This window comes from Rhamphochromis longiceps, linkage group LG18 (assembly GCF_057381845.1).
Source record: "Rhamphochromis longiceps isolate RC_006_pf linkage group LG18, R_longiceps_female_GT1.1, whole genome shotgun sequence".
Classification (NCBI taxonomy): Eukaryota; Metazoa; Chordata; class Actinopteri; order Cichliformes; family Cichlidae; genus Rhamphochromis; species Rhamphochromis longiceps.
Window position 1 is genome coordinate 30,905,111 of NC_140574.1, and position 25,284 is coordinate 30,930,394.

A 25,284-nucleotide genomic window follows, 5' to 3' on the forward strand; every position below is an offset into this window, starting at 1 on the left:
GTGTCAGATAATTATTTATTAAAAGCTAGACGTTTTAAATGAGAATAAGAAAGAAAAGTATGTCTGTGTGCCCCCTTTTCCCTGTTAATGCCCTATCGGCCCCCCTGGCTAAACTTTGGTAGATCCGCCCCTGCACAGTTACCAGCGTCAGCTACGTAGAAAAAGATCCTGGTGTAGAAAGTAATATTAAATAAATTCTAACAACAGCTTATCAAGCTTAAACGTGCTGCTGTTGTTCAGCCGCTGGTTTCCTCTTTCTGGTGCAAAGTGGGCCAAAAACAAAGACGGACTCGCGACAGAAAAGCCGATCAGCTGATCATTTAAGCAGTTTCACGATTGAAGTAGCAGCCGGAGAGCGAGAGGCAGTCGCTCGTTAAGCTTAACGCAGGAATGCTTTACAAACATTCAGAGATGGACTTACACACTTGCTTTACTTCTCTCGGGGATAACTTTGTCGGAGATGAAATGCCAGGTTGCTAGCGAAGCTCCAAATGCTATCCAGACCACCGACAGGTCCCGCATGCCACAGCTGCTCTATCACGTGATGCATACTGCTCCGACATGCTAACGTTCTGAGGTGAGTTACGGCGTGTTGCAAGTTTTGTGAGGTGCTTTCGTGATATTTAATGGATCGGATTACATTTTTTATTTTTCTCCGATATCCGATCCAGTCATTTAGGTCAGTATCGGACCGATACCGATACGTAATATCGGATCGGTCCATCTCTAGTATTGAGATGAAAAGGAATGCAATTTGTCCCATACTTCAGCTAGAATGAAAAAAAAGACACAAAGCTGAAGCTATTCTGTGTCTTTACGCTGTCAGCTGCCTCTTCTTCTCTCATTCCCTCCCCCTCCCTCTCTTGTCAATCATGAAACTGATCAATGATCGGCTGATCGGCTTTTCTCTTTTGTTTATCGTTCACTTTGCGCCAGAAAGACGAAACCAGCTGATGTTGCGCTAAAAAACAGCAGCACATTTAAGCTTAGTAAGCTGTTGTTAGAATTCATTTAAATGGTAAATGGTAAATGGCCTGCATTTCTATAGCGCTTTACTTAGTCCCTAAGGACCCCAAAGCGCTTTACACTACATTCAGTCATTCACCCATTCACACACATATTCACACACTGGCAATGGGAAGCTACAAGCTTAATATTAATTTCTAGTATCAGCTGATGTTTGTTGGAGCCACAGCTGTAAAGCTGCTGGTCATGATGTCGGTTTGGATATGTGGTGAAAGGGAAACATGAAGATGAAACCAGGAGATGTCCTTACTGAATCATCAGAGCTGAACAGGTGATGGAGAAACAGGTTTACCTTTTAGGTGACGTGAATGAGTTGAAGGGAAGTTATGAACTGTTTCTGAGAGACAAATAACACCAGGATCCTTTTTTTACTTAGCTGACAGCTGGTAACTGTGCAGGGGCGGGTCTAGTAAAGTTATGCCAGGGGGCCAGGTAGGGCATTAACAGGGAAAGGGGGGCAAAGAAATACTTTTCTTTCTTATTCTCATTTAAAATGTCTAGCTTTTAATAAATAATTATCTGAATCTTACAACCAAAGTGGTCATCAGATGTAAAATGTATAGAAATCATAGATAAATACCAACAAGATAGTGTACATCACTGTCACAACAGCGTTTGTTTTCATTTAAAGGCTTTATGGCTTTTCCTATAATACCTGGTGGGCCGGTCTCCATGACACCTTAAAGGTCCGTGAAAATATTATCGGACATAAACTGGTCCGAGGTGCAAAAAAGGTTGGCGACCACTGGTGTACAGTATATTGAAGCTGTATGTATAATTTTCACTGTGTGGATTAGAAAAAAATCCTTAAAAAAAGTCTTCAAAGAAATCATTAAAAGCCCCCAAATTACCATAACATTCATGCCTATGACAAGTGTATATCAACTCAACTGTAAACATCCAAAGTGGGGATGTTTACTCTGCATGGAGCTGAACAGAGGAAATGTGAAGAAGCCAAAGATAGCTGTTAAAAATGCTGAAAGCAGGCTAAGATAATGGATTGTTCATGTTTTTCACTCAGTGATTTCTGTGAGTTACTACAACGTCCCGAGATCCATTCCTGATCTAAGTAGGTCACGTAGACTTGGACGGTCACACACACGTAGGTCGTGTACACACACCTACACACAAACTTCCACATCATCTAGGGCATGGTAATGGCCTTCTGATGAGAAGGTGTGAAAGAAAAAGGCAGAAGAGAAGGACGTGTCAGCTGTCCGAAGAAAGTGAAGACAAACAAATAGTTGCTCACTCACTCCTCTTCATCCGACTGCACCACGGTGAAGGTTCGTTATTCCTTAAGCCAGTCATTTGTCACTTCCTTTCAAACTTGTTTTTGCATTGTGCCATTTTTCACTACGTTTGGGCCGATGCCAGTGTTTGTTACCAGGCACTAAAAAACCCACGTATTTTATGAAACAGTGTGGGTGCCCAAACTTCCTGTTTGGTTCATAAAGACAGGGTCAGGCATGAGAAAAAGCTTCACCCACACTCTCACACACGGACATGCAGTCTGCAAAAAAAACCCCAACAGCCCACAAACACATGCGTTTACACACTGCCAATCAAACTCTTTTGCCTCTGCTGACTCACACCAGGAGATCCCTGCTGCTGTTTTTCCTTCGTTTCCTTCTCCCCGCGTGAGATTGATTAGCCATTCGACGTTGTATTTATCACATCTGTCAGCTTTTGTCCTTGTATCGTTCATCATCTCTTTGCTGTCACCACATCTGCTACTGGGGAAAGCACAGTGTGAAGTCTGAAAGAGTTTGATTCTACTGTGAGACATGGCCTATTTGAGAAAGCTGACATATTGTCTTATTGAATGACAGATCAAGTGAAAGTAGCTCAGGGTACTGATTAGCTGTCTTTTGCTTACAGCTTGGTAGCATCTGACAATCCAGTCGGTTCTGAAATATCAAGTTGTGAATGTGCATTCAGCAGTCATGGATCTACAACAGCAAGAAGGCCACACAAGGTTTTGTGCCAGTGTGCAGTGTGTAGCAGTGCTAGCTTATAAACTTAGCACTCTACTATGGGAAGCGTAATATTTTTTCTACTGATAGCATTTTTTAACAAGGGATTGATTGATTGATTGGATTGATTTACACTATGCTCTCTTTAAAGACACAAGACTTATTCAATATGCTGGTCTAGAACTTCCTCAGGATCCCTCATACTGTAACTACTTGGCTCTGAAAATACATATAGTTTCATTCATACATACATAAGAGTTACCAACTTTTAGAGTGTGGCCATGGGTTTGGCCATCACAGGTGTCATGACTTACAGTATATCGGGATTCTAATATGTCAACAAAATCAAACAACGTCAAGCGTAAAGGCCTTAATTCCCCAGAAAGTTGTGAAAAAACTATACAAAATTCAGGCATTTTCAGATCCAAATCAAAAGTTTTGTTTTTGCAGAAAAATTGTCCCCAAACAACACATTGTGACAAAAATAAAATCGACATAACCCAAAAACACAGGATCCCAAAACAGAAACTCAAAGGAAAAACCCTCCAATGTAGTAAAGACAGAAAGCAAAGACTCAAAAGGAACAAAAGTCACTATGAGATTATTAAATCCAAAACTTCAATCACTGGAGTAAATTGAACCCAGACAGGCCCCCAAATTCAAATATATTCACAACAAATCCTAAAACAAAAAAGACAAATCCTGGGACCAAATCCAGAACAAGTCAGTGTTCATATATACTGTATGGTACACAGTTTTTGTGCTGTTAATGCCAGAGGAGGTTACTGAGTCAGCAGAGTGACTTTTTACACACTATGATACTCGGCACTCGGCGATGCTGCGCTGTAGCTTATGTACTGTGCTAGTTTGTGGCTGTGATTCTTAAACACTTCCTCTTTGCAGTAAAACCTCTCGGAGTGGATCAAGGAATATCCAGGAGGGAAAAAATTTCACAATCTGACTTGTTACGTCAGTTCCATCATATCCAAGTGGCAACAGTGCTAACCGCCATTGTATTACACAATATTTTTTAAAATTTGAATGAGATTATACTTAATTTTCACATTTTAAACACACAATTTCAGAAAACTTGTAATTGCAATATGTTACTGTGTTTTATAGCTGATAGCTGTAAAAATAGATATTGACAAAAGTGTCCAGTTTACATGTTTCTTGTCTTTCTTATGAGCAAAATAATAACGTTTAAAGTCATGCAAAAAAGAAAGGATTCAAAATATGAGATTGTTATACACAAACGATTGTGCTTTGGATAAAAAGAAATGTACTATGATGGTTAATGTAAATGTGCTATGTTTTCATTCCTTTAGCAGTCCTCAGGGACAGCCCACATCACATCAGCGGCACATGCAAATCAGATGCTTTGCAGCTGGCCGCATGTCATCATAGTAAATACCCACTGAATCAGGGTGTTGTGAGAATGCCAAATTTTTATCGCCCTGTGCTCATTCGCATTAGGTGAGCGAGATCTCTAATGCATTTGCCTTGACAAATCCAAGATGGCAGTCTCACTGAGCTGACACACAATTACATTCACGTATGAAAACACAATGAAGCTAACAGCTTATCTTGTTAGAGACCACGACTGCATGCTTTTGCTCTGTTTAGTCCTGAACTGGAGTACATTACAGCTATAACCTTCGTTTCCATTACGGTGGCAACATGACCTCCTGCTGTGTTTTTACAAGCCGCTACATCGCTGCAGCAGAGTTCACATGTTGTTGCACTTCCCGCCTATTCAGAGAAGAAAACATGACAATGCGTTCAAGGATACAAAAACAGAAGCAGTGAAAAGAAGCAGAAATATAGCCAGATTTTCCTCACCTGGCTACATTTCTGCTTCGTTTCTAGGGGATACAAAAATAAATGAAAAGAAAATGCATCACCTTGGCATTATAACTGTTATCCAACTCGATATTTTCTTTCTTTTAGGCAAATTGTGGTGTTTTTGCAGCTTCTCAGTCACTGGATAATTAATGTGTATCATGGTGCTCAGTGGAATTATTCTCTCTAATTGGCAGCGCAGCAGAAAACAGATTTTCTCAGGTCTGACCTACAACTCGTATGAATCCAAATTAAAAACAGTTTAAGCTGCAGGTAATTAAAGGTATACCGTTATTTTCTCCGTATGGCTAATTAAACCCGGTCCATTTCCCTCTCTTCACACACAAGCATGTCCTTATGACAAATATTGAAATATTACCCCCGTTGTACTTTTACTTGATCATGTTGCTTCTGCGTTTGGCAAAATCCACTTTTAACATGCTCAGTTTCAAACTCTCACTCCACTTCTGATTGATATAATGTCATGAGAAAAAAAACCCCTGAGGATTAATAGCTTTTTGAAAACAATCGGCCCTACAGTGTGTTAATTCTGCCGGTTCTGTTATCGGTGTTTTTGCATAGCAGCCTTGTGATAATAATGGGCCTGTCCTCCCCCTCCCCATCCCACTGCTGCTCTTTTCATTTGTTTATTAAGAATTAATTAAGATTTGTTTAGCACCGGCTAACTCATTAAGTTACCAAATATAGTTCTCTTCAAAGTTCGCAGCAGAGTTAGATATTCATAAGAAGCGGTTTCAAAGTGGATCAAATATTTATTTTATTTTACTTCTTATGTAAGGAGGCACGGAGAAAAAGGGAAAGCAGAATATTTAAGGGCTGAGGAGGGAGGACAGGAATTTGTATGTGCTCCCACTACCACTACCGTCACCACCACCCTGGGCAAAGTGTTGGCACATGAGAAAGTCTTCTATCTAGTCCTATTTCCAGCTGAAGGAAGACTCCAGGCCACAGCATCATAGTATAAATAGGAGCAGTCTCGCTTCTGCTGTGCAGTGCAGTTACCTTGTATATGTGCATCCATACTGAATAAACTTCCTGCAAAACATCGCCCCCTGCAGCCTATGGTGGACCAAGTTGAGCTTTCTGGTGATTCTATTGGAAGATCTACCATCAGTTTTAACATCAGCTGCTTCATTTTTGATAAGAAGAATTCTTTAGAATTAGAAATCAAGATTTTTCCATCAGCACCTAGACAGCTTATTAAATAGATTACAAACACCCAGCTTTAATCCAGTTCGGAGATTTTTTTTCTTTCTTTTTCACATACTTTGGTTGTAACAAGTGGACATTTGAGGTATTGTTGCATTTTTTTCACCTCGAAGCAGTCTGAACATTCTCCTCCGACCTCTGGCATCAACAAGGTGATTTCACCAGGCGAACAGCCGCTGGATATTTTCTGGTTTTCAGACATTTCTCTGTAAACTGTCAGCAGTTTCTGAAATTCTCAGATCAGCCTGTATGGCACAAAATCTCCAAAATCATCTCTCTTCCCCATTCTGGTCCTCAGTTTGAACTTTATGAGGTCATCTTGACCATGCCCATATGGAAAAGATATATATAAATCTTATAAAGTTTGTATCTGTCTTGTGTGAAACTTGTATGAAAAGCATATAAAAGTGAAAACAGATATAAGATCCCTTGAAAAATTATATAATGAAACTTGTATGTTTTGGATACTTACTAAAACAATGTATGAAAGTAATGAGAAAGTGGCCACTTTCATGAGTAAATCATGTAAGCCTTTATATGATTTACTCATGAAAGTGGTCACTTTCATGAGTAATCACATATAAGTTTTTACTATTTCTTTTCCATATGGGTGTCTACATGTCTAAACGCACTGAATTCCTGCCATGTGTGCGTTACCGAGCAGTTGAACAGGTACATCCACACAATAGAGTTCTGGTTTTGACTCAGAGCTCAGATTTCTGTGACCCAGTGAACCTGTGCATTGTTTTCCTCTCCTCTGGTCCTGCCCACTCCACCTCAGCCCCAAACTCAGTGGATTAAAATTCCTAACAGTAAAAGTATTAATCCACTTGACTTAAGAGTCAAGAAGCAGTTCAGTTCTTGTTAAAGGTACAGACCACATGTAACGTGCTATTAGACGGATTAGCAGAGCTCCTTGAAAGGGAAGAAAACGGAGGAAACAATGAGGACATCCAATTCAAGTTAACCTCACAAACTAACAAAGTAATTCAATGATTTTCTTTTTTTTTGGCTGTGGAATTAACACACAGTTAATAGCAGTGTAAGTAAGCTGTTTACCATGATGAGCAAACATGTGCAGCTAACATAGACACACAAATAAGCCCACTGTAATTCTGTTTACTTACACATTTCATACAAAGAGTTTAGCTTGAGAGCATCACTCTTACTCCAGCTCTATGTACCCTGCTTTAGTTCATAGAGCTTGCTGTGTGTGCTCACAGTTGCATAATCGCTGTCTGCAAGAGGAATTTAGTGAGCCGTTAATTTGTGGGCATTTGAAGGCATATAAAGTATTTTTGCACGTATGCGCGCTTTTCGCCTGTGGCTGTTAGCTGTCTCTGGCTTAAAGTAGAAAACGATGAGAACAGAGGCAGAGCGGTGCATTGTGGGTAGACAGGAATGGCCAAGGGGCTTTTGCATTTGGCAGCTCATGTCTTTGCCAACTTTCTCACCGCTACCTGCCACAGAAAGAGAAAGTTTGTGACAAGGGATTGATAGGCTTGGGTTTTGTGTGTGCGCGCACGCAGTCCGGCACTTTAGACGTGACTTGTGGTGTGCTGTATTATGCAAAAGGAAGGCCAGATGGTTGAAACTGCAAAGTAAAAGATACCACACTTGATATTTGATGAGCATAAGTCTAGCAGTAGATGCTGATTACATGCAGCAGTGTAACATGTGCTGGGATTTAGCTCATGCATTAAAGAGCACAGAGCATTTCTCTCCACATTGCATGATCATTTTGATTTAATGTTCTCTACTGTAGACAGTGGGGGAATAGTTATTTGATCCCCGGCTGAATTTTGCTCACTTAGAAAGAAATGAAGAGTCTCTAATTTTAATGGTAGTTTAATTTTAATGGAAGGAAACATAATATCAACCAAAAATCCAGAAAAAAAAACACATTATGTAAAAGTTCTACATTGATATGTACATCATTGGATGAACTGAATTATTGAGTCATTTTGTTTTTCCTAAATGTTGCAAATATAGTTGTCATTTTCTCAGATAAGGGATATCTGCAATTGATTGTAATCTGTGTGCCACATGGGATCCCAGACAGTTTTGAGGAGCCAGAATTCTGGCTGATTTATACACGGTCAAATACTTATTTCACTCAATGATATGCAAATTAATTTTTATGTAATGTTTGGTTGATTCTGTCTCTATTAAAATGAAGCTACCATTAAAAAAAACAGACTGCTCATTTCTAAAATTACAAATACAGCATGGGATCAAATAATTATCTCCCCCCACTGAACATATAGTCTTTCCAGTTAAGCAGAATGTTTCTCCTGCCATAGAGTGCACTCTGAAAATTACTACCTAGAAAAATGCACGTGGAGTAAATTTTTCTAGGTTTGTCTGTGAAGGTTCTCAGTCATGCAGGTCATCGTAGTCTAAGGAGCTTGGAAAGAAAAGCGTCTGGACTTGAAGATGTTTCACCTCTCATCCGAGAAGCTTCTTCTTCATGTTGGTTTTATACATATATACACACATATACACATGCATACATATATATACATATATATTAGGGGTGCAACGATATTCGTATCGATATTGAACCGTTCGATACAGTGCTTTCGGTTCGGTACGCATATGTATCGAACAATACAAAATTTGTAATTTATTTTATCAACTTTCCTTCTGACGATGCTGTCTGTGTTGAGCGCTCAGTGAATCTGCGTTCGACTACTCTGCCTAGGGTCGACAGTGCAGCCTAGGCGGAGTAGTCGAACGCAGATTCACTGAGCGCTCAACACAGACAGCATCGTCAGAAGGAAGAGCGCAGGGCAAGCTAGCGAGACAGAATTCAATTCAATTCAATTTTATTTATATAGCGCCAAATCACAACAAAAGTCGCCTCAAGGCGCTTCATAGATACAGAGAAAAACCCAACAATCATATGACCCCCTATGAGCAAGCACTTTGGCGACAGTGGGAAGGAAAAACTCCCTTTTAACAGGAAGAAACCTCCGGCAGAACCAGGCTCAGGGAGGGGCGGCCATCTGCTGCGACCGGTTGGGGTGAGAGAAGGAAGACAGGATAAAAGACATGCTGTGGAAGAGAGACAGAGGTTAATAACAGATATGATTCAATGCAGAGAGGTCTGTTAATACATAGTGAGTGAGAAAGGTGACTGGAAAGGAAAAACTCAATGCATCATGGGAATCCCCCGGCAGCCTACGTCTATTGCAGCATAACTAAGGGAGGATTCAGGATCACCTGGTCCAGCCCTAACTATATGCTTTAGCAAAAAGGAAAGTTTTAAGCCTAATCTTGAAAGTAGAGATAGTGTCTGTCTCCCGAATCCAAACTGGAAGCTGGTTCCACAGAAGAGGGGCCTGAAAACTGAAGGCTCTGCCTCCCATTCTACTTTTAAATACTCTAGGAACAACAAGTAGGCCTGCAGAGCGAGAGCGAAGTGCTCTAATAGGGTGATATGGTACTACAAGGTCATTAAGATAAGATGGGGCCTGATTATTTAAGACCTTGTATGTGAGGAGCAGGATTTTGAATTCAATTCTGGATTTAACAGGAAGCCAATGAAGGGAAGCCAAAACAGGGGAAATATGCTCTCTCTTTCTAGTCCCTGTCAGGACTCTTGCTGCAGCATTTTGGATTAGCTGAAGGCTTTTCAGTGAGTTTTTTGGACATCCTGATAATAATGAATTACAGTAGTCCAGCCTGGAAGTAATAAATGCATGAACTAGTTTTTCAGCGTCACTCTGAGACAGGATATTTCTAATTTTAGAGATGTTGCGCAAATGGAAGAAAGCAGTCTTACATATTTGTTTAATATGTAAGACTCCAAGGTTCCTCACAGTGTTACTGGAGGCCAAGGTAATGCCATCCAGAGTAAGAATCTGGTTAGATACCATATTTCTAAGATTTTCAGGGCCGAGTACAATAACCTCAGTTTTATCTGAATTAAGAAGCAGAAAGTTAGCGGCCATCCAGGTCTTTATGTCTTTAAGACATTCCTGCAGTTTAACTAATTGGTGTGTGTTATCTGGCTTCATGGACAGATAGAGCTGGGTGTCATCGGCATAGCAGTGAAAATGTATGCTATGTCTTCTAATGATGCTGCCTAAGGGAAGCATGTATAATGTAAACAGAATTGGTCCTAGCACTGAACACTGAACAGAAGTTAAGCTCTCCTTACAACATGGACCTCCCCCACCCTCATTCAGATCTGGCGTTTGGAATTATTTTGGTTTTCATGTGACGTATGACCCTGAAGGTAAGCGAGTCATGGACTAAAGTAAAACAGTATGTTGGATGTGCCATGCAATGCTCAATTACATGGGTGGGAACTAGTGTGTTAGCGCAGTTAGCTCGTTAACGTGTTGGCCGTCTAGCCCCATGCACGGGGCGATCGGCGGTAGCTCGTTAACGGAGATTTGCCGTGTTGTGGCGTTAAGGTCATTTCAACGAGATTAACCTGAAAGCACTAGTGGGAACACAACGAATATGACTGCACATTTACGCCGACATCATCCTAGTGCAAAGACAAGTGGAAGCAGAAAAAAAACAAGCAAGCATGCTACTAACTTTAGCCGAGTCATTTAGACAGCCGTTTAATATGCTGCTGAGAATATAGCCCAGAGGAAGCGGATAGTATAGCTTTTATTTTGGAAAGAGACATTTCTCTGTAATAAACTCTCTTTTCCAAAGATGAGTGATTCCTCAATCAGATACAGGGCTCGCAATATCGCTAGCCCAACGTCCCGGGGCTAGCGATTTTTTTCAGTCGGGGTACCAAAATCTATCTCTGCTCTGCCCGTCGGGCTATTGTAGGAAGGAAAAATATATGTCAATGCTTTTGCATTCTTTCGGAAATGTAGCTGGGTAATTATGTCATTGGCATCGGTGACCCACTGTCAATATGTGACATATTGAAGTCGCGTTTGAATTTGCTCTTGTTTTTTGCTTTCACTTTGCAATCGCGCGAACTGTGTATAGAGAGCGACAGCACTGATCTGTGAGTGATGATAATTTGCGCACCAATTCCTCTGACATCGTCTTATTAATCGTTAGCTTACTATGCAAACATGACAAGTGAAATCTCCCGCAGCTTAAACATGTGAGAGGTTGATCGCGCAGAGAATCGCTGAGCTTATGTGAGTGCGTGTGTAAAAGCAGCAGGATTTATATTTGACTAAGATGACTGAGAACCTTCACAGACAGATATATATTTTAGTTCTGCTGAGCCAAATAAGACAGGTCAGGGTGAAGAAGTGACAGCCAAAGAAAAGCTTACCACAAAACGGAAAAGTTATGACAAATCAGACTATAAGGCAAAAAGAAAGTGCAGCTTTATGGTTTCATGGACAAAATAATTTCTGTGGCTGCAATATGACGAGCTAAATAACCAGGGCTGCACATAAGTGGTCCGCAGGTGCGCATTCGCTGTCAAAATAAAAAACACGCACAAGGGTTAGGGTTAAATTTAAAAACTGTACTTTTGAGTTAAAATATATATTTATAATTTTAATAAATGACAAATTAAAAAGGCATGAACATTTTTTTTGTATCGAAAAAATATCGAACCGTGACACCAAAGTATCGAACCGAACCGAACCGTGAATTTTGTGTATCGTTGCACCCCTAATACAGTGGGGCAAAAAAGTATTTAGTCAGCCACCTATTGTGCAAGTTCCCCCACCTAAAATGATGACAGAGGTCAGTAATTTGCACCAGAGGTACACTTCAACTGTGAGAGACAGAATGTGAAAAAAAAATCCATGAATCCACATGGTAGGATTTGTAAAGAATTTATTCGTAAATCAGGGTGGAAAATAAGTATTTGGTCAATAACAAAAATACAACTCAATACTTTGTAACATAACCTTTGTTGGCAATAACACGGGTCAAACGTTTACTATAGGTCTTTACCAGGGCCCTGTGCTTCGTACATCGCTTACTACATCCAAGATCAAATGAAACATCCAAGACCAAATCATCGCGCTAACTCTGAGCTCGCTATTCCGGTTCCCCGAACACACCTGTTGTTGACGATTAGTATAGCTGGATGAAGTAATGTGAGATCACTGGGTGGCCCAACAGGGGCTACGCATCGATAGTAGAAACATTGATCGGCAACCCTTTGATTGGTCGGCGAAAATGTCGAAGGAGCGCGCTCGGTATTTTTCGGCAGCAGAGCAAGAACTCTTGAGGGATTTCAGGAGTTTCAGAGTTTAATTAAAACGCAAGGGAACACTGCAAAGGCTGCAAAAGCAAGGAGAGAGGGCTGGCAGAAAGTTGCTGACAAATCAAACTCGTAAGTAATTCAATAATAACAATAATAATGGAGTGGATTTATATAGCGCTTTTCAAGGCACCCAAAGCGCTTTACAATGCCACTATTCATTCACTCTCACATTCACACACTGGTGGAGGCAGCTACGGTTGTAGCCACAGCTGCCCTGGGGCAGACTGACAGAAGCCAGGCTGCCATATTGCGCCATCGGCCCCTCTGGCCAACACCAGTAGGCGGTAGGGTAGATTTATCATATCACACCATATTATCCAATATTATATTACATTATATTATATTATAATATGTTATATTATATCCCCTTTCACATGAGAGCCACAACAGGACCCACTAGAACATGGGAACAAGTAAAAGTGAAATATAAGAATATTCTACAGAATGGTAATATTTATCACTTATATTGCTTGTCGTCTCTTGGAAAGAGACCCTGGAATACTCTGTTTGTTTGTTCATAACAGCAACCAAGAAAAGGGCAGAGCAAAAAAAAAGACAGGTGGTGGTCCTGCACCCCCTCGTCAACAAGTTGGTTAAGTGAATAATACCCTCACGGGAAAATCGATATCTCTCTATGAGCACACTGTTGCGCTGAGCTAAAGGATCCTGTCTGTCCCGCAATATACGCTGAATTCTGAGGACTCTCCTTATCAATCTTGCACCTTCCGCAATGGGTTGCTCGCGTAAACGGACAGGATATGACTGCGACAGACTTCCCAAATCCACCTTCGCTTTTATAGCCGTGGTCTCTCATCTTGATTACACGAAGTAATTTACAATTACTACTCTGAAATATGAATTACATCTGTAATAATCACATACATGTAATAGAATGTTAATAGTACATTTCCCTTTTTTAGGGAATGACCTGTATGTATCTGTGTGAAATCAATAAAAGGATCAAGTGCTGCATTATCTTTAGTTACATTGATGTTATTTATTTATGGTGAAACAGTGGTGGAATATCGCTGTTGCTTTCGTATGAATGACGCGGACATACCTGCGTGGCCGCGATCTAATCTTGTTTACATAAAGTAAACCTGCTCCCCAGCAGGTTTACGCTTACGGCTCTGTTGCTATGACAGCAAGTCCCGGATGGGCTTCGGGGAACCGAACAATCCAGGATCACGTGAAATCGTCAACAATCTCATCCAGCTAACTCACTTAGCGCGGTACGAAGAACAGGCCCCAGGTTTGCACACACAGTAGCTGGTATTTTGGCCCATTCCTCCATGTAGATCTTCTCGAGAGCAGTGATGTTTTGGGGCTGTCGCTGAGCAACACGGACTTTCAACTCCCGCCACAGATTTTCTATGGGGTTGAGGTCTGGAGACTGGCTAGGCCACTCCAGGACTTTCAAATGCTTCTTACGGAGCCACTCCTTTGTTGCCCGGGCGGTGTGTTTTGGATCATTGTCATGTTGGAAGACCCAGCCTCGTTTCATCTTCAAAGTTCTCACTGATGGAAGGAGGTTTTGGCTCAAAATCTCACGATACATGGCCCCATTCATTCTGTCCTTAACACGGATCAGTCGTCCTGTCCCCTTGGCAGAAAAACAGCCCCATAGCATGATGTTTCCACCCCCATGCTTCACAGTAGGTATGGTGTTCTTGGGATGCAACTCAGTATTCTTCTTCCTCCAAACACGACGAGTTGAGTTTATACCAAAAAGTTCTACTTTGGTTTCATCTGACCACATGACATTCTCCCAATCCTCTGCTGTATCATCCATGTGCTCTCTGGCAAACTTCAGACGGGCCTGGACATGCACTGGCTTCAGCAGCGGAACACGTCTGGCACTGCGGGATTTGATTCCCTGCCGTTGTAGTGTGTTACTGATGGTGACCTTTGTTACTTTGGTCCCAGCTCTCTGCAGGTCATTCGCCAGGTCCCCCCGTGTGGTTCTGGGATCTTTGCTCACCGTTCTCATGATCATTTTGACCCCACGGGATGAGATCTTGCGTGGAGCCCCAGATCGAGGGAGATTATCAGTGGTCTTGTATGTCTTCCATTTTCTGATGATTGCTCCCACAGTTGATTTTTTCACACCAAGCTGCTTGCCTATTGTAGATTCACTCTTCCCAGTCTGGTGCAGGTCTACAATACTTTTCCTGGTGTCCTTCGAAAGCTCTTTGGTCTTGGCCATGGCGGAGTTTGGAGTCTGACTGTTTGAGGCTGTGGACAGGTGTCTTTTATACAGATGATGAGTTCAAACAGGTGCCATTCATACAGGTAACGAGTGGGGGACAGAAAAGCTTCTTACAGAAGATGTTACAGGTCTGTGAGAGCCAGAGATTTTCCTTGTTTGAGGTGACCAAATACTTATTTTCCACCCTAATTTACGAATAAATTCTTTACAAATCCTACCATGTGAATTCATGGATTTTTTTTTCACATTCTGTCTCTCACAGTTGAAGTGTACCTCTGGTGCAAATTACTGACCTCTGTCATCATTTTAAGTGGGGGAACTTGCACAATCGGTGGCTGACTAAATACTTTTTTGCCCCACTGTATATATGTATATATATGTATATATATGTATGTATATATATATATATATATATATATATATATATATATATATATATATATATATATATATATATATATATATATATGTATATATGTATGTATATATATATATATATATATATATATATATATATATATATATATATGTATGTATATATATATATATATATATATATATATATATATATATATCCAACATACTGAAGAAGCTTCTTGGATGAGAGATGAAACGTCCAGACGCTTTTTTAGGTTTGCTACAACAGTGAAATACAACTGAAAAAGTCTTAAATTCAGGCTTATAGAGTTGGATTCAGCTTTAAATTAAAAGTATTTACAAAGTTTTGCCTCATATTTTGGACCGTCTTCTCTTCTACATTTATATTCTGGAAAATAAAAAAGTCTTTATTTGTTATATTTTCATTTTCTATAATGAAAAATGAAAATGTATTTTAAAAATTGAAGGGTGGATTTCTTTACTGACAGTGCTGAAAATGTTCATCAATATTATAAAATATTACTGATACATTAAAGGTTGATAAGTGTCAGTGGTGATGTGTGGTTAACCTAGTAAAGTCACACTCATTTAAATCAAAAATCCTGTATTCACATCGCAGTGCTCAGATCAGGTTTGCTGCTCTGTTTTGTTTTTTTTTACCTAAACTCGTCTGCAAGCAAAAAATGAAGAATACCAAAGACAAAACACGCTGTCATACAGAAAACATGGCATGATGGTGAGGATAAGAAAAGAGACATTTCTTTAATTACGGTTGCTGATTCTGTGTAAATACCGAGTTGGAGACAGGTGTCTTTGACGTGCGAGATGAATTACCTCACTGAAGCAGATTTCTGCAAAAATTTCCGGATGTTGGGAGGACGGTTACTTTTAACCCCATCTGTCAGTGTCCCTCCACATTTGTAACACTTGAAGCTAGACCATCAGGTGAGCGATGTTAAGTCCACATGAATTCTGATTTGACTCTTCAGTGTGATAGTGCACTTTTTCTTTTTCTTTTCTTTTTTTAGCTGTACCTGATTTAGGACCAAATATGGAAGTGGTCCGAATAAGAACTGAAAAGATCAGATTGCATATGATCTCTGGGTGGAGGGACACTATGTGACAAAAAAATGCAATTCAAAAGACCCCTATGAAGATTACAACCAGGCACAGGCCTGGAACAGTAAGATGAGGGCCCCACACTGGGGGAGGGGATCAGAAAAGCACCTGGTGATTGAGCCTACCCCCTTAGTTCCGTCGGGACCTGGCACGTGGTTTGATCCAAGGCTGAGTCAGTAGCAGCAAGAAGCTCCTTCTAAAGTGTGTCAGTGTTCATCAGAAGAGTGAAGCTTAGAGTAGAGCTGCTTGAAAAGAACCATTTGAGGTGGTTTATGCTTTCTGGACACGTAATAGGTGAGATGTTCTTCATGCATCAAACCGGAGGAGACCCCGGAGGAGACACTGTGCTGGCTTGGGAACTTTTTGATATCCCCATAGAAGAGCTGGAGGAGATAAAGTCTGGGCATTGTTACCAACTGCTGCCCACACAAACAGAACACAGATAAGTGGTAGAAAACGGAGTGGTAGACGCACGGATGGATGGAGATTCCATGTCATTTCTGCTATTCACACCTTCATCAAATAAAAGCAGAGCTGAATGAGATGTGGAAAAAATGTCCACAGTTGGAACATGGCACATTTTTAAAGACTGAACACATTTGCACAGTAAAGCTAAACCAAAATGGAAAGTGGCAAAACTGTCTTGATGTTGACTGTATTGAGCGATGTCTCACGCTGGAGCACTTCTTCAGACAGCCAGTTATACAAGTGGAATAAGCTCAGTGGGAACAGCTGCAGCAACAGAACAGAGTATGTGAGGTAAAACCAAAGTGAAGAAGACCACAAGGGGAACTGTCTGCAGAGAAAGACTACAGAAATTCTTCTGAATGAAAACAGCGGTCTCCAGTTGCTCTCAGTCTTCTCTCTGATCTCACATTGTCTAAAGCAAAAGCTTATCATTCATACATTTATAGAATGTGCATATTAATGTCCCTGATCAAAGTCTAGCTGCTGCTGCTTCTTTCTTTGACGTCATCGAGAAAGATGGATGCGCACAAAGTTCCAGCAATGAATAATTTGCTGTTTTTTAACTGATACTTTCTTGGCCCAAAGCTGTATTTTTTGTTGGCTTTAAACATAAATCAAATTTTTAACAAAGGTTGGCCTCTAGTTTGTTTTGGGATCAAAAGTTGAAGCGCAACTTGAACATTGGCTGCAGTATCCTCACTGTAAATTTTCCATGCACTTGATTTGCTATTCTGCATTTACACTGCCTCAGGAAGGAGACTCACATATTCAGATGCCTACTTTTGTCCAAGTAGCACATTCTGGAAAAAATCAGATCATTGTAGAAATGCCAAAACTACAATTCCTGTAATGACTAGTCAAGTCATTCTTTATAAACCCCCCCCCCCCCCCCCAAAAAAAAAAAACCCAAACATGTTTAGGATAAAAATAAAAATGCTTTGGTTTTTCCACGTTGTTGGTGCTTTTTGTGGCATTTTGGACTTTTATTTTAAACTTTTGTCCGAAGAGGGGAATAAAAGATGGGGACGGATGCCCAGCACAGGGCCCTGGCTCAGCCCCTGTGGTCACCTGCTGGACCAGGTGCCCCTTTTATAACATTTTAATAAAATAATCTGAAAAAAATATAGACTGTGTAGCACAGCCTGCCACTTTCTCCCTTTACTTTTAAGGAATTTCTGTAATTTTTATTAGTCTTTTACTTGACAGTAATTAAAAAAAATACTGCATTTGCATTTGTGCATTGGATACATGCAGCTTGCTAACAAAGTTTGTTAGCATTATCTGCTAACTTAGCATTTCATCCAAATATAGTCCCTTCTAAACCCAAAAACAAACAAAACCAAAACAAAATGACCAAAAACAACAAAAACAGAAAGGAGGACTAACAATCTAACTGGTGACAACATAGTGGCTATTCCATCGTTTAGTTACAGTCTATGCATCTGTTCAGTTCCTGGGGAGTAACAACTAACAATAATGTTAAAGAAAAACATAAGAAAATCCTAAAATTTGGGAAAGTAAAACCAACAAATGTTTCCCCTTTCAGCCAAATGAAACAGTTCACCAAAATAGCTCCCCTAATCAGCTAATTGTTTACTTGACTAATCCTTTCTGCTCTGCATGGAGTCCAGCCCACATAAGTCGACTACTAACACATCCTTGATTAAAAACCAGCGTGGCAAGACACTTGGTTTGCACTTTAGTTGAGTACAATTGGACTTTTGAAGAGGAACAATGCGTGGGTTGTGATTACATGAGTTCAGAGAAGATTAAAATGTTTAAAAAGAGAGATCTATTGTGATCTCATGCAAGTCTTTGTATTTTGTTTTGTTTTTGAATCCATTTTGGATTCAAACAGCCAAGCTTTTATTAGGTAAAGGTGCTTATGCGTCCTCATTTGCACCTGAAGATAGCGTTTGTTATTTTTTATTTTTCGAGGGGAGAAACAAAATGCCTGACTGGCAAAGCTCCCAGCAACGGGCAATAAACGAGGCAGAAATAAAAAGGCCACAAGGTGTTTCAGTGCGATTAAAGCAACAATGTCAAGAAAGCCCGAGAGAACTCTTAGCCTTTAGATGTTTACCTCATGACTTGGCCTTGAGCTTTCAACATCCTTGAGATTTTGATTTGGCCCGCAGTTTGAATAAACAATTTTACCTTGATGGCAGCTGAGTAGCGTTCCTATTTAGCAGCACTGTAAGCTCAACAAAGACACAGCACTCTGAATATTTTACCGTTGCTCATAATTTATGTACCTACCAACATCTTTGAAGCCAGTTGAAAAGAGAAGCAGGGATGAGGAGAGGAATTAGACCAGCTACAGGGGAACAACAAGACAAATCTGTCTGGTTTGGGATGAACGCTTAAGTAGTATCTGAGGAGAGTTAAATCCCCCCCCCCCCCTCTCTCCTTTTTCTTTATCACACTTATATGGCTCCCTAAACCAGCGGTCCCCAACCCCCGGGCCATGAGTCGTTTGGTACCAGGCCGAGAGAGTTGAGGCTCGGGTGTGAAATTCATGGTTTTCAGGGGTTTTAGCTTCTTTTTTTTTAATCGTTAACTCAGTTTCCATGGGTCTTTTCCCATGTGTTATGAGTAAATCTTTTTTTTTTAGTACCAGTACTAGTTTTATTTTGTTGTATTTTTCCGCGACACCTTAAAGGCCGGTCCGTGAAAATATTGTCGGACATAAACCGGTCCGTGGCGCAAAAAGGGTTGGGGACCGCTGCCCTACACAATCTTTTTATCAGGCCCCACCTTCTCATGTTGGCCTTTTTCCCTCCACCTACAGGACAACTTTGTTACCAGCTGGATGTGCCTAATAATTGTCCATCCTGAAACACTAACTTAGGGGCTTAGCTTACACAGCCACTGTGACATTTTCGCATCGAACAGTACCACCCCCCATCTAAAACATCTAAATGCCAGTCGGACACCAAGGGGCACAATTATACCGCTTTACACTGGGGAGAGAGAGAAAGAGAGAGGAACGGCTTCAGCTAGGACACACACACACTCTAACTTTGCTCCCCATGCAGCCCACCACTGTCCTACAGTCATTTATCTTACTTTACTAATTGCTTTAATGGGGTTTTCAGGGGCCAGCGTGGTCTTATGAGCTAGTGGCTGCACACTAACTCTCTTTCCGTCCTCTTTCTGTCTCCATTAAGAAGCTCAGATTGGAGCTGAATCTTTAGTAATGCAATCAGCTGACAAGCACTTGATTGTGGAACCTGCTCATTAAGACATAGTTAATTGTTGTCCTTTTCTCTCAATTGCTTATCAAGCTATGATTACTCGCTCACATGCACACACATGCACACATTCAGAGTTCCTGCCACCAGAGTGTGTGTGTGTGTGTGTCTTTTTTTCAAGAAAGTTAAGGCTGTGTAGTCTATTGATTAAAGGACTAAAAGCTTTAATAATAGTCCGTTTCTATTATGTTAGTTTTTTGAGTTTGAAGGAAAATGACACCCATGCAATCAGTGAGGCTCATGGCTGGATTAACCTCTTTGCCCAAAGGCAAAAAAAATGTTGGGCTCCTTTTATTAAGCCACTTATTTCCCCAGACAACAGGCGTGTTTGCAGGGTTGTTTTTTTTTTTTTTTCTAAATGAAGTGGTACAAGGGCGGGACTTAGAAACAGGTGGGGTGGGGCCATTGGGAAATCAGAAAGTTGTATGAGATATAAATGTTAAAGCACTTGGAAACTGATTGAAAATCCAGCACGTAATAATGATTTGAATTATGGACCGAACTCCTGCCTCTGTAAACATGCATTAGGAGACGTGGCTGCCTCAGTGGACATAAAGTTTTTAACCATGACGTGATGGACAGTACATATTCAACTTTTAGCCTGAGTGGTAAATATAAAGAAAATGTTATACGTCCACGAATAGTTAGCAGCAGACGAACCCAGTGTGAATCAAATGAAGGGAAGGAAATTTAGCAAAATTTCAAAATGTATTGTTTTCCATTAGTTTTTGGTGCTTATTATTATATTGTGTAACATTAGCTGCATTTACGGTCTATGGAGAACAACACTGTTTTTCACAGTGTGAAGTAGTCAGACTCGAACGTCAAAGAAGGTGGTAGGGAAGCAGACTCAGGAGACATTTGGGGTTTTCAGAGGTGAGCAATTTATTTACAGTGGACCCCATCCTGCATGAAACTTCCAAACAAAACTTACCCCCAAAGTAACTTCATTAACAAAACTCAAAAGTACCTGGATTTGGTAACACAGCTCACCTCTCCTCTCTCATCTGAGTCTGGCAGAGACTGACTATATATAGGGCCATTAATCGCCCTTTAATCTGTAACATAATAAAATATAAAGAAACATGTAACTGAGTATTTGCTTTAATTTGCAGTATGTTTGATTTGCTGGCAACAGAATGCTTACACAAACAAACCTGGGATAGTGAGTGCAGCAATGTTACTTTGACAAATAGCAAATCATAGCAAATAAATACAGAGACAGAATAATGTGCAAAAAAAGGTCAACACATCTGGGACAAAGGGAGGGCATTACAAATGCACCCACTTTGTCACACACAGAAAAAGCAGATCCAAAAGGAACTCCAATTTTCCTTATTTTCCTCCCTTATTAACTGCAATTAATAACTCAATTGATGGAAATTAAACCATCAATTGATTACCTGGTTTGAACTGTGGGCCATTTTTAAGCCCAGAGTTCAAACCAGGTCTATAACTACTTTTACAACTAAGAGAAGTAGTAATTAGGAGATTCAGTTTTAGGTCTTAAAACATTTATACAGCCGATATTTAGTTTTGAACATTTCTAAAAAATTTGCAAATTTGATAATCCAGCTGGTTTTTACTAGCTAACTAACTGTGGTATGATTGTTGGTGGTAGGCCAGGTGTTATGGGTATTTCTGAAGCATCTGATCTTCTGGGATTTTCACCACAGCTGTTGCTACAATTTACTCAGAATGGTGTGAAAAACAAAAAACATCCAGTGAGTGGCAGTTCTGCAGACAGAAACCGCTTGTTGGTGAGAAAGGTCAGAGGAGAATACCAGACTGGTTGGAGCTGGCAGAGAGGCTGTGGTACCTCAGATAGCTATTCTTTCCAACTAAGCAGACAAAAATCTTAGAATATACAGCACATGTAATCTTGAGGTGGATGACTGTCAGGTTCTGCACCAAAAATATCCTAACAGGACAGACGCTGGCATCTTAGCCTGCTAGAGATGGTTTCAATGGCAGCAGCTGCAGCTCAGCAGATGCAGTGGGTTGTCTACTAACGGGAAGGTCATTCGTTTGAGCCCCGGCTCCTCCGGTCCGCATGTCCTAGTGTCATTGGGGACGATATTGAACCTCGAATTTGCCCCCCTGTGATTGGGTGAATGTGGCTTGTTGTACTGGGAGTAGAAAAGTGCTGCTGTATATCATTTCAAAACCATTGAACAACAGGAATCAACCTCCTACTGATCAGTCATCCTTTGAATAGTGCAGCCTATCTCAAATGTATTTGCTGACCATGTGCATCTTTTTATGGCCATAATTCACCTTCTATCAATGGATACTACCATGCCACATAGCACCTTAAAGTCCAACATCTAGCAGGAGCCATACCTCCATGGAGTCCTGACCCAGCAGGATGTTTGGTGTTTGCACATAACGAGACAAAAAGAATCATTATCTGCTAGTGAATAGCTGATTCATTTAATTTGCATCTTTCTGTCAAAGCTTTCTGCCCTCACACTTGATGTTTTGAAGTTAGAAGACATTTATGTTCATGAGGGAAGGAGGGTCTAATGAAACACTCTTGATGTGATTACAAAGGCAGGATGTCTCTGCCTCTGCATTGCTCTCACCAGTCTTTGTAAAGGCGTCTCCAAACTCTTTAGATGTAGAACAGTGATGCAGTATTGCTTAGGCCTAATGTTCTTTGTGATAGAGTAACACAACATGTTTCACCATTTGATAAGTACTTTCTGAAATTAATGGAAATCGATTGGGGGGAAAAAACAATCTTTTGTTGCTGGCCATACAATTTACTGTGTAGATACAACTACTAAGACACATTTCTTTAGCCTGAAATAACAAATACACACATGTTCAGGGCGTGTTCAAATCATTTGCTGTTATCCAACTTTCACACCGAAACAAAGAGTTGATCAAACTGATCCATCTGTTTCACCCAAACACTCATCTTACCTCTGTGATTTAACCTGCCTGAAGCTGAACAGCCACGTAAACTGAGCCAGTTCAAATTTGAATAAGGAAATGATTGGACGCTGGAGCTTTGCATGCACGCAATGTTTTTATTGGGTTGCAGTGACTGCTTTAGTGTTGTTTGGACAGAGAGAGGAGGTGGGCGAGTCAGAGAGCGTAAAACAAAACTAAAACAGTCTGAAGATACGTTCACAGGGCTTCTTGGCACGATGGAAAGTAACAATCAGAGAAACACCTGCTGCGAAATCATGGATTCAGGTTTCCAGTCAGATTGCTTCTGGGTAAGACGTGGTTATGCATGTGTGTGTTTCATGTGATGCTCACCTGGGTATAATTATTTGACAATATTTCATTTCACTGTAAGTTAACACTGTGACGAGTTAACTTGTAGTCTATGGTACTAGCTGTACATAGACATGCTAGCAGTAATCAGCCACTGTAAAACTGTATACTGTAAATGCAGTTTATATGATAGCATCCTCCATTTTGGAAGACCAGTTGTGCGGACTTCCAGCCCCACACCACCAACCACAAAGCTTAGTTCAGAATCAACAATCTTAATAATCTGCTAGTATGAAATAGTAGAACCAACAGACAATAGGGAGTCAATCAGCAGTCAGTGAAAACTACTTCAGACTTCCATTGACTTGTTTTATGAAAGAAACCTCAAATTCTACAACTAAGTTTAGTCCTGTTTCAGTCTAATTGTAATAAGTTAGCCCTGTATGACATTAGGCCTATCTATTACCACTCCTAATAGTTCAGTCCTGCAGAGGGCAACAATGTCACTTGATGATAAGATGGCTCATTTCAAATTTTAGTTGGACTGAAGTTTATAATTATTGATATAAGTGTACAAAAGAAGTCTACCTTTAAATGAATGAGGTGAAAAGCAGCCAGTGCACCTGTTTGTGAAAACCAGGAAAGAACATCAGCGTTTCACTTCTCCTGTGTCAATCCTACCCTAACATGTTAGCAGCTAAGGGAAGTTATGTATGAATACATTTATCTTATTCTGGGATATGATAACGCTGACACTTTGCCACCAAGCTTGCACAGTCACTAAAAGAACAATAGATTTCGAGCACGATACAAACCACCCCTGTTCGTGGAGCACTTAAGCAAAGACACCTACACTCCGCCTCGGTGTGTAGTTTGGATAGTGTGACTCTCCATTCCCTTGAGGCTTGGCGCTTCCTCATGTTAGAGTTCAGAAAGGCTCAGTCATACTGCTTTAGATTCCACTGAGACAAATGTTGGTTCAGTTGAAATGACCTGATTGTACACTTTTATAAAATGGTGATGTGATCGGGTCTTTGCAGATAATAACTACATCGTACTACAGCCGTGTGTAATCTACATGTGGTTTTGTGTTTGGGTGAGTTATAACACACCTAATGCACTTTTTTGGCCCCATACACTCCTTACATCCCGTCTCAGCCCATAGGATTTCACTGAGGCAGAACAGAGAGAGAGAGAGAGAGAGTGTGTGTGTGTGTGTGTGTGTGTGTGTGTGTGTGTGTGTGTGTGTGATTGTGAGTGAGAGTGCCTTCCTCCATCCCACTTCCTCTCCATCTTCAGGCTCCTTTGCTCTCCTCCTCCCAAAATCCCTCCTTGCTTTTCAGTGATGGTGGATGAGGGAGGGAGGGGGTACAGATGGTCTGCTCAGAGAGAAAGAGAGGGAGAGTGAGAGTCACAGAGAGTGACTGGCGAGCGGCGGGCTTTTTTGGCATGCTGTGCCGGTGGGAGGGCCCATTGTGATGCAACGTTGCATAAATAATGCCACGGGGCTTCTAAATGCTCCGTTGCCATGGGGACCTTTGTGCCTCAGTGAACACAGTGTGTGTATGTGTGTGAGTGTGTGCTTCATGGCCCCGGAGGAGGGAGAAAAAGAGACACAGACATAGAAGCAAAGAGAGAGAGCGAGAGACAGACAAGGGGCCGAGGTGCAGGCAGCTCAAGTGACACATGTGGTCTCTCTCTCTCTCTCACGCGCACGCTCTCGCTCTATGTCTTTCTATTTGTCTTTCTATCACTTGGTTTGACCCAGGACAGATGAGTGTTTGGAGGAGGGAGAGGGAGCACTGTTGTCGCTTTTCGACTAGACAGGAGCAAAGCAAAGCGGGATATTCTGTGATTTTGTCTCTTTGTGAAGTATGGTCCATGTGAAGGTACGTGTCTGCGTTGCTTATTTTTTTATGCAACTCCTTCACCAGTTCTTCTTTCCAGCATTAAATTCCATCACAGTCCCTTCCTCTTGCTCTGCAGTAACAGGTGTCTGCCCCTCAGCCGTGAATTGGAGGGAGCAGAGATCGGAGGGGGCGAGGAGTGGAGGGCGGGTAGAAAAAGGAGGGAGTGATCGCTTTTGTTTGGCTGTTTCTGAGAAGACTTGCATCTGAATTCTCACAGCTCACAATGGAGCTGGTTAGTCAGCCTGTTAGTCTGCTGGTGTGTACTCTGTGCAAAACAACAAAAAACACTTTTTTCCTCATCTGCTACAGAGACTTTGCCTCAAAGTAGGTTGTGTTTTTTTTCTTTCTCTCTCTCTCGCTGTTCCTTTCGTTGCATCAGCTGATTATGGGGGTTTAGATTGATTTGGCTGCGTAAAAAGTCAGATCGCAC

At 41.0% G+C, this 25,284-nt stretch overlaps 1 protein-coding gene across 9 annotated transcripts in view; it reads left to right on the forward strand.

The window, feature by feature from the left end:
- ctnnd2b (catenin (cadherin-associated protein), delta 2b) overlaps positions 1-25,284 on the forward strand; it is a 232,199-nt gene that overhangs the window by 50,287 nt on the left and 156,628 nt on the right. Inside the window, exon 1 of one of the 9 annotated variants that reach the window (XM_085388035.1) lies at positions 24,595-24,833. The exons of 6 other annotated variants lie outside the window; for them this stretch is intronic. In XM_085388035.1, the coding sequence (XP_085244161.1) occupies positions 24,819-24,833 (15 nt within the window). In that variant the 5' untranslated portion in view covers positions 24,595-24,818. Of the gene's footprint in view, positions 1-24,594; positions 24,834-25,025; positions 25,179-25,284 lie in introns of those variants that run through there. 2 more of the 9 variants (XM_085388036.1, XM_085388037.1) reach the window with 2 other exon arrangements.